This window comes from Dipodomys spectabilis, unplaced genomic scaffold (assembly GCF_019054845.1).
Source record: "Dipodomys spectabilis isolate Male_0828 unplaced genomic scaffold, ASM1905484v1 ptg000288l, whole genome shotgun sequence".
In the NCBI taxonomy this organism is placed as follows: Eukaryota; Metazoa; Chordata; class Mammalia; order Rodentia; family Heteromyidae; genus Dipodomys; species Dipodomys spectabilis.
Genome location: NW_024870965.1, coordinates 765,290 through 778,937, shown reverse-complemented (window position 1 = coordinate 778,937; position 13,648 = coordinate 765,290). Strand labels below are relative to the sequence as shown.

The 13,648-nt window shown below is 55.6% G+C and overlaps 1 protein-coding gene across 1 annotated transcript in view; it reads right to left on the bottom strand.

Annotated features, from left to right (window-relative positions):
* Positions 1 to 13,648, bottom strand: part of Cacna1s (calcium voltage-gated channel subunit alpha1 S) — a 66,383-nt gene that overhangs the window by 14,777 nt on the left and 37,958 nt on the right. The window contains exons 17-28 of the mRNA XM_042701159.1: positions 12,474 to 12,606; positions 11,539 to 11,668; positions 9,288 to 9,347; positions 8,795 to 8,901; positions 8,305 to 8,392; positions 7,942 to 8,049; positions 5,678 to 5,730; positions 5,245 to 5,391; positions 4,642 to 4,843; positions 4,100 to 4,258; positions 3,015 to 3,125; positions 2,354 to 2,437 (exon numbers count right to left, since the gene is read on the bottom strand). Of these exons, the coding sequence (XP_042557093.1) occupies positions 2,354 to 2,437; positions 3,015 to 3,125; positions 4,100 to 4,258; positions 4,642 to 4,843; positions 5,245 to 5,391; positions 5,678 to 5,730; positions 7,942 to 8,049; positions 8,305 to 8,392; positions 8,795 to 8,901; positions 9,288 to 9,347; positions 11,539 to 11,668; positions 12,474 to 12,606 (1,382 nt within the window). The remainder of the gene's footprint in view (positions 1 to 2,353; positions 2,438 to 3,014; positions 3,126 to 4,099; positions 4,259 to 4,641; positions 4,844 to 5,244; positions 5,392 to 5,677; positions 5,731 to 7,941; positions 8,050 to 8,304; positions 8,393 to 8,794; positions 8,902 to 9,287; positions 9,348 to 11,538; positions 11,669 to 12,473; positions 12,607 to 13,648) is intronic.

The following is a 13,648-nucleotide window of genomic DNA, read 5'->3' as shown; positions in this document are numbered from 1 at the left end:
GCCTCAAACTGTAATTCTTTGTGTCTACCTCCCATGTAGCTGGGATTACAGGTATACATCACTGAACCCAATCCAGGAATAGAAATCAATCTTAACATTAACTTCAAGCACATATTCCAGGTGAGGTACATTTGCTACTCAAGAAAATAAAATCAGAGAGAGCGAGGAAAGGGGTGACATTGTCCAAAAAGAAATGTACTGTTTTCCTGACTTTTGAAACTATAACCCCTCTGTATATCACCTTTATAATAACAATACCATGTTTTTAAAATAAAAAATAAAATGAATCGGATAATTATCTGTGATGTTCTCTGACCTCCAATAGCCAAGAAGACCACTTTGATTTATTCAGGCTTCCTCTACACAGCCCTCAACTCTCAGGAAGTAACTATTCTTTGATCTGGGTGGTTTTGGCTGATCAACAGTCTCTCCTGATAGTACTGGTGGCTAAGTGCTACTCTCAAACCACAGGCCCTTGGGATGTGAGTTTCCCAGTAAACATAGATGGGAATGCTCAACAGTCTCTCTTTCTGTCTCTCATTCCCTCTCATCTCTCTCTTCCTCTCACTTCTTTCTCTTTGTCAGTCTCTTTCTCATTCTCTCTCCCTTTCCCTGGAACAGATGGAGTGCTGTCTGGCACAGGGGTGAGCAAGGCACCCCCCATCCCCCCCTGCCCCGTGCTGGAGAGCCAGCGTGGCAGCCAAGTCCCCAGAAGGTGGCATCCCTGCCAGCAGTCCGCCTCCTTCCTCACAGACTCAGCCTTTTTCTCAGCTGTCCCCCTTTCTAGCCTCTCTCAACATCCCCCCCCCCCCACTGCGGTCCCTCAAAATCACAGCTAATAAGCTTAGGACTGAGCGGTAGGAAGCTCAGAAGGAAGCCACATAGCTCTGGCTGGGATAGCACAGAAGATGGACGCTGTCCCCTGCCTTGCTCCGCCCTCCTGTCCCTCTCACCCCTGCACTGGCTCTGCCCGGCCCCGGATGCTGCCTGGTACCAACGCAGAGCAGAGCTGTCTCTTGTTTTCGGCCTCTGTCTCTTGCACGGTCTCCTCGCGCCTCCTCTGTCCTCCGCTCTGCAGCTGTTCTCAGCTTGGGCTCTGCAATGGGACCCTTTGGAGCGTGGGGCCTGGGAGACCGTTGTCGGTGGACCTCGCTGCCTGAGCCCACCCTACCCGGCGCCTGCAACACCGCCCTGCTGCCATTTCTCCATCCGCCCCAGGGCCTCGTCTCTCCATCTTGAATCTCTTGTTCCAGGTCCTGAGGCCACTGCCTCCATGCAGGGCTCAGCCTCACACTAAATCCAACACTGACCACGTCTCATCCTCTCTCCAGCCCCTAGCCCTTCATGGGGGTCCCCGCAGGACCTCCTGATGCCCACTGCTCCCAAAGGGCTTGACTCTTTAGAGTAGACACAAGATTGCAACCGTGGCCTTCAAGGACAACCAGACTCTGGGCAACTGGACTCTGTCTACTTTCCTTTTGTCCTCTCCCCTGCCCACCGCAGCTTCAGGGGGGTCTCCTGCTGCTCCCCACACTCCGTGCACACTCTCGGCATAGGGCCTTTGCACACCACCTTCTCTTCCTTTACACACGTCCACATCTGACTTTATCTGCATCTTGGCTCCAATAAAACCTCCCCCCCTTCCTCTCTCTTCTCTCTCATGTCAATACTGGGACTTGAACACTGGCCCTCACAGTCTCACTCAGCTTTTCTTGCTCATGGTGGGTGCTTGACCACTTACTTGACTCATATCTGCAATTCCAGCTTTGTGCTGGCTCATTGAAGCTAAGAATCTTATGTATTTGTTTTCCCAGGCTGGCTTTGAACCATGATCCTCAGATCTCAGCCTCCTTAGCAGCTAGGATTCTAAGTACACACACACACACACACACACACACACACACACGCACAGTAGAGTTCTAATTCTTTCTCCTTCATGTCCAAAAGCCTTTGAGGACTTCCCTCATGCTATATGAATGCACCTCCCTCCCCTCTTCAGTTCTACCCCACCTACCTCTCCTCTGCACACACACACAGGCTCTGCTGAAGGACCATTTGGCATGCCTGACCTTTGCACATCTAACACCCTGCCTCCAACTCCAGTTGCTGCCTCCCTGATACCAACCAGAGACGGCCTCTGCTTTCCACCACAGCTCTCCCCTTACGTAGGCAGTCCAGTGTAACCACTGGGTGCCTGTGCTGTCTCTGCTCTGCAGGACTGTGGCTCCCCAGGCCAGAAGATGTGTCATTTCCGTTATTTTAACCATCCCGGTGCCCCATGGCCCAGGTGTCTATGGACTGAGCAAAGGCTTTCGGTCCCACCCTAGGGATGGCTCGTCTTCTGGATACTCACGTCAATCTCGCTGAGGATGACGTCAATGATGCTGCCGATGACGATCAGGAAGTCAAACACATTCCAGGGGTCTCCAAAGTAGCCCTGGGAAGGAAAGCAGTGGGAGAGACTGAGCTTCTGGAGGAGGTAAGCTCTGGTGGCTGGCAGGGGTGGCGCTGTTCCATCCAAGGTGACGATGCTCTGGAGTACCCACAGAGGGCCACCAGAGGGCGCTGAGCCCATCCGAGGTGATGCAGATCCACTGATAACTCCAGAGAACCACCTGATGCTCCCCAGTGCCCACCCACCCATACCCTTCTCCTCTCAGCTCCTCAATGCTCTTTTCATCCTCTGAGTCCCACTCAAAGCCTGTCTGAGATTTGACAGCAGTACTAACAGAGGGCGGGTGTTTAGGCTGGCTTAGGGGTCTCTGGGAGTGGACTTGCAAACCATAGAAACAAGTTAGGGTACTTCTTTAGCCCAGGACTGAAGGGTAAGCAGGACCACAAGATTGGCTCCAAGAAGGGGCAGAGATGAGGTACCCAGCGTCCATTCTGTAGGTTCTGGCAACCTTCAGAGCCCAGCAGTAAAGGTACAAAGACCTACCTGACCCGGGAGAGTGAGGTGATGCGGGGCCATGCATGTGAATTTGCCTGTCAGGCCCTGACGCCTGGACACTCACCCTGGCCTTGAATGCCATGAGCTTGAGAACCATCTCCAGAGTGAAGATGATGGTGAAGGCCACGTTGAGGATGTCTGAGATGTGATTCATCTCCTCTGATTGGTTGTAGTGCTGCAGAGATAAGCGGGGTGGGCGGGGCTTGGGCCTTCACATCCGATTCCTGGAGCATTTCCTCTTCCTGGGAGCTGCCCCCCCTCTTTCTTCAGCCTCCCTCTCCCCTTTCCACCTGTTTTTAGCTCAGACATCCAGGATCCTGCTTCAGTAACTTTAGTCATCCCGACTTCCACCAAACCTTAAGATTTTTGTACTCTGCCCTCCTCCTTTCCATTGAAAGAGGGAGAGGGGAGGTTCCCCAAGTCCAAGCTCAAGACCTGCTGAGAGTATTTATTTCAGGGCTTCAAGGCCAGAGCTCATTCACACATCAGTTCCAGGACAGGAGGACTTGGTGACAGTGTCCATGTATTGGTACAGGACTTGTCAGAGCCTTAGATTTGGTAGTTAGTACCACCACTGTAGTGAGAACTAGCTGGCCAAGCTTCCTGTCCCTGGCACACTGCCCCAGACGGAGAGGTACTTCCATCGATGACCTTGACAACAACCTTGACCCTTGGTCCACTGCCACGTCCCACAATGAATCCGTGTCTCTATGTTCTCTAGGGATTCTCTCACCGCCTTCCCTCCCTGGTAGACCAGATGGCTACCTGTGACCCCACCTTGGCAGCTGCCCAGTTCTGCTGCCTGCCTTGGCCCCGCCCTCCTCTGTGAGATGTGGGCTGCCGGCCGCTGGCTGTGGACTTGTCGTGTACGTTGTACTATGTACCATGTGTGTGTTGCGTGTGGCTTGGGCTCCTAGGTGCAGGGAGCCTGTCTGTAAAGGATCACAGGTGTCGTTAAGCCTTGATGACCCATTCACCTCTGTATCCTGCACCTCACCACTCAGCGACTGGCATGTGGTGGGAAATGCCTATTGTGGGAGGAAAATGGGCAGGGAGCGGGGTGCAGAGAATCCTGTTCGATCCACTCTGCTCTCCTCAGAGCCCAGGCCCCAGCCTGCTCAGCCCCCCATCTCCTAGGAGGCCCCTTACCTGCATGCCCAGGCAGATGGTGTTGAGCATGATGAGGGCAAACATCAGGTATTCGAAGTAGGAGGAGGTAACGACATACCACACCTTGTACTGATAGGGGTTTTTGGGGATGTAGCACCTCAGTGGGCGGGCCTTCAGGGCGTACTGCACACACTGACGCTGAGACACGGCATGACAGCAGAGGTCAGAACACCTTCATCCTCGGACTTAGGGAACCCTGAACTTGGGGCTGACGGCTGGGGGACTGTAGGGACCATGGAGAGGCTGAATTCCACTGGGCCCTTGGGTCCCCCTTGAGTTATCATGGCCCATTCTGACTACTATCCAGCCCAGCCTGGGGAGCCTGAGGCATCATGGGAATTCCATGAGAAGGCCCCACCCCATCGCTTCCTGTTGCTTCTGGTTAGAAGTGGGCAGGATGCGTGGAAGGGAGGACTGGGTACCAAATGGAGGTTCTGAGATCACCCCTAAGATGTCAGGATGGGCCCGGGAGAGGGGGAGGCCTGCGAGGCTGTGCACTCCCTCTCTAGGTGGCCCAGCACCTGGTTCTTGTCCAGCTCGCAGTTCTTGTACTCGGTTTCCCCCTGCTCCTGGAAGGTGACGATGACGAAGCCCACGAAGATGTTCATCATGAAGAAGGCGATGAGGATGATGTAGATGATGAAGAAGATGGCCATCTCCACGTGGTTGTTGTAGATAGGGCCCATGTCCTCCTCGCTTGCGTCTATGGCCTTGTACAGTAGCCTTGGGGTGGGCAGAGAGAAGAGGATGGAAAGCAATGAGGCTGGGACCCAGCCTAGGAAGGGTGGACGTTATTCCACTGGACAAGGGGGCCTTCTGACCAGACAAGGGATGGGAACAGATGTAGGCTGGGGTGGGCGGAGGTGAGGGGCAGCTGGGGCCAATCCTGCAATGCCCCTGCCTTCCCACACGGCCCTGCGTTTTGTCAGAATCCTCCACTCAGGGGCCTTGGGCAGTGATCGGTCCACATCGGACTCCGACAAGCCATCAGCGAATTGTCTTCATGACAATGGCCCCGGGCTGGGCATGGCGCAGAGGGGGTGCAGGGGGGCTGAGGCTGGTTCCTGGCATTGCCTCCCCCCCCCCCCCGCAGGGGAGTGTGGCAGGCCCCAGCTCCCACTCACTGAGGCCATCCCTCGAAGGTGGAGACTGTGAAGAGTGACATCATGGCCGACAGCACGTTGTCGAAGTGGAAGTGGTTGTGCGTCCACTGGCGTGCACGCAGCTCGATCTGCGTGGGGTCCCCGTCCTTGTACACGTAGTAGTAGCCCCTGGTGTGAAAAGTCCCTGTCACCCCGCTGAGCACAGGGGGGCTGCCTCGTACCCGCCCCCAACCCTCACGCCCGAGCCCTGGGCAGTGTGCATGCAAGAGACACCAAGGCCTGCATCCAGGACCGCCGAGGACACGGCTGCACGTTTCCCCCTGCCCTCCAGCTGCCCAAGCAAAGGGGCTTCTATGACATCCCCTAATGGCAGATGGCCTCCAGCTCCCCGCCTGTAGGGCCCCCACGTGAAGGCCCTGCCCCTGTGCCCCTCAGCTGGCGGAGCAATGCATACTTGCATTCCTCTTCTGTCATCTTGGATAAGTCGTTGCAGCTGAAGAACTTCCCCTACATCCGGCAAGGGGAGGGAGACACGGAGACATGTTGTCATGGAAACAGGAGAGAAAGTGGACTACTGAGAGAGGGAAGGGAGGGCCGACTGTCTGGGAGGAGGGGCCTGTCCCTTCTGGGGGCGGGGGAAGGGGGAGCGTGGGTGATCTTGCCTTCATCATTCATCTTCACAGCTCCCACTGTCTGTCCCCACCCCCGGCCTGGATGTTAAGGCTGCCTGTGAGTCCAGGGTCTCAGAGAAAACCCCAGGCAGGGCTTGAGGATGCAAATGTGAGCACCCTCAGCCCCTGCTCCTCTCTTCCAGAGCCAGCACGATTGAGACCCCCATCTCCCCGGGGTGCAGTGTCCCCTTCTGCCTGTGGAAACCTGAACCCCAGGGAGGCTGTGAGATGAAGAATGCAGACATGGGCCCCAGATGAGCGCTGATACCTCAGCTTGTCCTCAGGGCTGAAGCGGGACCCAGCACGCCCCCACCCCGAGGCCTGAATGGGCGGGCCTGGCGCCCGCAGAGACGACTCAGGCCAGAGCACCTGCTGTTGTCTCTGCCACATAACAGGCGTGAAGGATTTGGCTTGAGCAGGGGGGATCGCTTGCTAGGTCCGCGTGCAACTCCATGAGAGACCCAGAGAGGAAACTGGCTCAGCCCAGGACACAGGGCCGACTGGGGGGGCCCCTCACCCCATCCTGCAGGAGTGTGCTGTCCTCATACTCCCCTATTAGGGCTGCTAGAGTGTAGGTGGGGGGGGGGGGGCTGGGGGAAGATCAGGGAGCATGCCCAACTGCTACTGGGCAAGGTTCTGGGCAGACCCTAGACACCCAGTGCCCGGTGTAATACAGAAAGCAAAACTCCACAGTGAAATGTAGAGAGCATGAGGTGTAAAATGCCAGCTGTGCCAAGCTGCTCCTGGTGGCTGGGCAGCAGGCACTGAAGCACCGGACACAGGAGGCAAAGGAAGGGTGGATCCTCCTCCGTTCCTTTAAGGAATGACTGTGGTACGCTCCTACAGCTAGGCCCAGGGCTGGGTGCCAGGTGAGGGGTGAGTCAGGTCAGACTGTCCTCCACAGGATGCTTGACAAAGAGGGGTGTGGTGGGGAGAGGGGCAGTGCTTTGCTGGGCAAAGGGAAAAGGTCACGAGCAGGATGCGTAGGCCCTGTCCCTCCAGGATTGTCTCCCCTCAGGGTCCCCTGGGAGCCCCACCCTGACTCCTCTCCTCAAAGTCTTGTCTCTCCTGCCTTGGAGGAGGCTTGGGAGTTTGCCTTGTGACTCCCCTCAACCTTCACAGAGGCCCTGGCTCAATTATGGAGAAAATGTTTCATATGTGTTTGTTGAATGAATGAATGAATGAATGATGGCTATGCGATTCCACTGCATGTCTAAGATGGACTGAGCCTCTATCGCCATGACTTCAGGAGATCATGCTATGGTGCAGGGGGTGGATTAGCTCATGATGGAAACTGTTGGGGTGTTTATGTGAGTTCCAGGTATCAGTATCTGTACCCTGCAGATGAGCTGCGACCCAGAGGCACCCAGAAGTCAGAGCTCTGGGAGAGGAGGCCATGCCCGAGTCCTAGAGAGGCCCAGGAAAGCCAGAGTAGATTGCCCTGACATGAAGTGAGACTCCTGGTGGCCTGGGGGTTGCCGGACATCCCACATGGGGCCGTGGGCTGCTGAGCAGAGGTAGGATTACAGGGTGTTATAGTTGAGCCTGGCGAGGTAGGGGAAGGTGGGGAAGATGGGGGAGGAGGGAGAGGTAACTCAGGGCCAGTGACAGGAGGTGGTAGCACTCAGACAACCAGATATAAACTTGGACTATTCTAGCCTCAGAAGTGTTCATTTCTTTGGGCATAACAGCTTACGTCTGTAACACCAGCCACTCTGAAGGTAGAGGTAGGAAGATTTTGGTCTAAGGCTTGTGTGGGCAAAAGCATGAGACCCTATCTGAAAAGAAAACAAAGCAAAAAGGGCTGGGCAGACGTTAAGTGCTAGAGTACCTAGCGAGCACAAGGCCGTGACTTCCAGCTCGGGTACTACAAAGCACAACACGATGCAACATAACAACACCATGTGCGCATTCATGCAGGAACATTTGTTCTCGGGTTCTGGGACTTCCTTGGCTGGAGGGGAGAGAGATTGCTGGCTCTTGCCACAGCCTGGCAGCGGAGCCCTGGCGGGGAACGGAGGGACTGCTCAGGCGGACCGCACCTCACCTTGAAGAGCTGGACGCCGATGCAGGCGAACATGAACTGCAGGAAGGTGGTGACCAGGACGATGTTCCCGATGGTGTTGATGGCCACAAACACACACTGTACCACATGCTAAGGGGAGACAGCGCCGGATGGGGGCGGAGCCTGCGTAACTCACCCCACTACCCCAGGGGACCCCAGAAGTGCAAGATGTGCGGCCTCTGGGTGGATCTGGAGGCGGAGTGAGGATCTGGGGAAGCCCAGACACATGACCTCATCCTCATCCTCAGCTTGGCCAAGGAGAGGAGGTTTCTGGAGTGGGGACCTGGTGCCCTTCTCCCCAGGGGTCGCCCCTCTCCCCTGGGGTCCTGCCCGGCACTTCCTTACCTTCAGCCCTTTGGCTCTGTTGATGGCTCGGAGCGGTCGGAGAACCCTCAGCACTCTGAGGATCTTCACCACGGAGATGGCACTAGACCTGCAGAGTGGCAAGGCCCGGGGCAGTGAGCTTCCGCCAGGCAGCCTCCATGCCCCAGCCTCCTTCCTGCCCCCCATCCCAAAGCCCTCCACCCGGCACCTTTTTGCACATCTCCCCCCACTCCACCCTAGAGGAAGGAGGCTCCCTGCTCAGGGGTGGAACTCTCATTGGTTGGCTTCTTCCCTGTGGCTACAGGCTCTGTCTCTTCCATCAGACTAGCAGCTTCTGTCGGAAGCAAAGGGGAGGGGCTGCCCTCTGTCCACCTCCCCCCTCCATCTCCAGGCTCTGCCATTCGGTAGAGCTCCTGGTGCGACACAGAGCCTACTGACTAACATGGGGTGAGGCCCTGGTACCGAGCGGATGGCACCCAGGCTGGGGGATGACACCCATGCCAGTGCTCACTCAAGTCCCATGGAGATGAGCGACACAGCCACCACCAGCAGGTCCAAGATGTTGAAGTAGTTGCGGCAGAAGGACCCTTTGTGCAGGAAGGCCCCGTAGGTGGTCATCTGGAGGGAGACAGAGAGGGAGGGACCTGGGAGCAGGCTGGCCTCCCCGGAGCAGGGCTTCCTGCCTCCGTCGGCTCAGGAAGAGCATCTACGGAGACAGACTGCTGCCGGCAGATCTGGCGCCACCCAGCTCCCTGCTTCAGCCTACGTTCTCCAAGTCCTGACCTTCACAGGCCAAGGGGAGCCCCAATTCCCACCCCCCCCCACTGGGAGTGGGGGGCCCCAGCCCTCTTCTCTGTGGAAGGGCAGGGTAGAAGTCCCTGTCTTCCCCCCTGAGAAGGGACCAGGCCCGCGAGCCCGTCTCTTTCCACTCTGTCTGCTTTAGCCCAGCCTCTCAGTAGGTCTGGGCTCATGCCCAGGGCTGTCGGTCCACAGCCTTCACTCACCTTGAGGACAATCTCCACGGTGAACACAGAGGTGAACGCAATGTCAAAATACCCAAGGATCTGGGGACGAGGAGGGAGGGTGAGCCAGTGAGAGGAAGGGCAGAGGGATGGTACCTCTAGCATGGCCACCACTGCCATCCTCACCACCGCCATGACCATCACTCCTGCCACAGCCACCACCGTCATCTCTATTACCACCATCACCCCCATTACCACCACCATCACCCCCATTACCACCATCGTCACCTCCATTACCACCACCACCATCACCTCCATTACCACCACCACCACCACCTCCATTACCACCCAAACCATCATCACCTCCATTACCACCACCACCACCACCTCCATTACCACCACCACCATCACCTCCATTACCACCACCACCATCACCTCCATTACTACCACCACCACCACCTCCATTACCACCACCACCATCACCTCCATTACCACCACCACCACCACCACCACCACCACCACCATCACCTCCATTACCACCACCACCATCACCTCCATTACCACCACCACCACCTCCATTACCACCCAAACCATCATCACCTCCATTACCACCACCACCACCACCTCCATTACCACCAAAACCACCATCACCTCCATTACCACCACCATCACCACCTCCATTACCACCACCATCACCTCCATTACCACCACCATCACCTCCATTACCACCACCACCACCTCCATTACCACCCAAACCATCATCACCTCCATTACCACCCAAACCACCATCACCTCCATTACCACCCAAACCATCATCACCTCCATTACCACCACGACCACCACCACCTCCATTACCACCACCATCATCACCTCCATTACCACCACCATCACCTCCATTACCACCACCACCATCACCTCCATTACCACCACCATCATCACCTCCATTACCACCATCACCACCTCCATTACCACCACCACCATCACCTCCATTACCACCACCACCACCACCTCCATTACCACCACCACCATCACCTCCATTACCACCCAAACCACCATCACCTCCATTACCACCACCATCATCACCTCCATTACCACCACCACCATCACCATCACCTCCATTACCACCACCACCATCACCTCCATTACCACCACCATCATCACCTCCATTACCACCACCACCATCACCTCCATTACCACCACCACCACCTCCATTACCACCACCACCATCACCTCCATTACCACCCAAACCACCATCACCTCCATTACCACCAAAATCATCACCACCTCCATTACCACCACCATCACCTCCATTACCACCCAAACCACCATCACCTCCATTACCACCAAAATCATCACCACCTCCATTACCACCACCATCACCTCCATTACCACCACCATCATCACCTCCATTACCACCACCACCATCACCTCCATTACCACCACCACCATCACCTCCATTACCACCACCACCATCACCTCCATTACCACCCAAACCATCATCACCTCCATTACCACCACCACCATCATCACCTCCATTACCACCACCACCATCATCACCTCCATTACCACCACCACCATCACCTCCATTACCACCAACCCACCATCACCTCCATTACCACCACCATCACCTCCATTACCACCACCATCATCACCTCCATTACCACCACCACCATTACCCTGTCCTTTACCACCACCACCATCACTACCACCACCATCATCCTCACCATTTTCCTCACCACTACCATCATCCCCATCAACCTCCACCACAATCATCCTCATCACCATTATCCTTACCACCATCATCACTATCAGCATCAGCACCACTAACCATCATCACCATTACAACCACTGCCACCTTTATTACCACCACCACTGCTGCCACCACCACCACCATCATCATCATCATCAACCACTACCATCATCCTCACCACCATCATCTTTACCATCATCACCATCATTATCACCACCACCTTGATTCCCATCACCTTCACTTCCTTTACCATCTCCACCACTGTCACCACCCCCATCCTCACATCATTACCACTACTACCATCATCATCATAATTCCCACCAGCAGCGTCACTACCACCTCCACCACCATCTGGAGTGGGCAGCCAGAGCCTGTCCCTGCCCTGCTGTGACATCCATCACTGGTCAGAAACAGTACATGGGCAGGCTGGGCCCTTTGGGAAAACCCCACGTCGGTGGTCACACAGCGGGGGTGAAATGGGGTGGGGGGGCTGAAGCCTGGGGTATGGGCGGGGTGCAGAGCCAGCAGAGGTAGCCACGTCACCTGATTCCTCACAGACTCCGCCCGGATGGGGTCCTCTGCAGCCAGGGCAGCGCTGCTGAGCAGGATGAAGAGCAGGATGAAGTTGGTGAACCACGTGGCGTTGACAATGCGGTGACACAGGACGCGGATCCTGGGGGAAAGAGTGGAGAGCGGGCCCTGTGAGCTGGGGGCTCTCAGACTCCACTGGTCTCTGCCCCTCTTCAGGACAGAGGAGCCATTTCCCGTGCCCTGGGTCGGGATGAAGTGTGGACGGTCGCCTCGCTCCTCTGGCTGGCATGCCGGGCTGGGCATCCGGCGCTCCTTGAGTCTCAGAGCCCTCCCCCAGCCGCCCCTCTTCACACACCCCTGCTTCAAGTTCTTCCCTCCAAGGAAGAAGACAGGCTGATCTCCACCCCAAGGCAGCCACAGGAAACTCCACGAAGCCTGTGTTCTCTGTCTCTTAAAGCTGAATGACTCGGGGCATGGGTCAAGTGGTAGAGTACTTGCTAGCAAAGGTGAGGCCCTGAGTTCAAACTCTAGTAGTTAAAGAACAAAAGGAAAGCTGAAAATCATAAAGCCAATAATGACCCCAGATGTCCCCAACTCCTGTCCCTTGCACCATCGAACACTACTCTTAGGAATAAGCCTTGGGTGTAAGTAATGATTAAAAGCCTGACTTCTCCCAGAAAGAAAGAAAAAAAAAGTGCTTCACACACACTAGGTAAGCATTCTCCCACTGAGCCACGCCTCAGCCCAGTACTAGCATCGGAGACAGGTCACAGGACCTTAAGCTAAAGGAATGGGTGTCACATAGAGTAACTAGGAATGGACAGCCAAGAGCAGGCCTTTGCAGGGCAGGGAAACAAAACCTCTCTCTGTCTCTGTCTCTTCTCTGTCTCTGTCTCTGTCTCTGTCATCAGCTACCTCTCCCCTCCAGCAGCCAAGGCTCCACCTACTTATTGGTGGGGCTGAAGATGAAGAAGGAGCTGGCTTCTGGAATGGGCACCGCCTTCTCTTTGAGCTGCAGCTCAGCCAGGGGGCGAGGCCGGGGGCTCACCGGGATCTCAGGCTCGTCTTCCTCATCATCTCCTGTGGGGAGAAGAGACATCAGAGGTGCTTCCCCAAACGCTGCAGTGTGCTTGGCTTCTGTCCTCTAAGGAATCTCTGAAGTCAGCCATAGAGGGGCCTCCCTCACCCCGCATAGGACCAGAATCTTCTGGAAGAAAGCCCAGGAGTCTTGTTGCAGCCTCTTCTGTCTCTAGGCTGGATGTTCACCACCTTCACCACTCACTAGCTGGGGGCAGGGAGACCTGGCTTCGGGAGAACCAAGTCTGGTTCTGCCCTTGTCATTGAGCTGCTGTGCAGTGCTAGACATGGGGGCCTTCTTGAGTCTCAGCCACGCAGCGTGGGAAACCGACAAGAGGAGGTGTGTGAACTCTGGCTAGGAATCTAAACATAGTAGTTTTGGAGAGAACCTTCCAGCATGGAAAAAGGCAATCAGTATCTCTTGAGCTTCAGTCAGCTTCCAGGACTAGGGAAGGTTGAGTGCAGGAGTCAGGATATGTGTGCAGGGGGGAGGTGGAGGAGACAGATATTCCAAGTATATCTGAGATTGCATCCAGAGAATGCTAAAGCTGGGAGTCCTGACAGCTACTTCCTCCCCAGCCTGCAGGCCAGGAGCTCCTGGATTCGGTTCTCTATCTGCCCTACCTGGGAGAGTCCTCCTGCTCATACGAATCATACCCCCACACCCCGCTGCTCCTCTTGCTTTCTCCTCAGAACTTTACCCTTCTCATCCTGCCTGGATGATCGCAGGGCCCCGAGATATAATTTCTGCTCACTACCAGAGACTGTTAGTTCTCAGAGTTGCCACATTTGTGTCCTTTTCTCTCTAGTTCTTTCATTTTTGGGGGGTTTATATCCCATTTTGTTCATGTGTTGTTGTTGTTTTTAAAGAAACTAGGTAGCTAAATGCAGTGGTGCCCGCCTATACTGCCAGCCATTTGTGACACAGAGACAAGAGGATCACAGTCTAAGGCCTGGTGTGAGGAGGATCACTGTCCAAGGCCCAGGTATGAGGAGGATCACTGGCTAAGGCCCGGTGTGAGGAGGATCACAGTCTAAGGCCCAG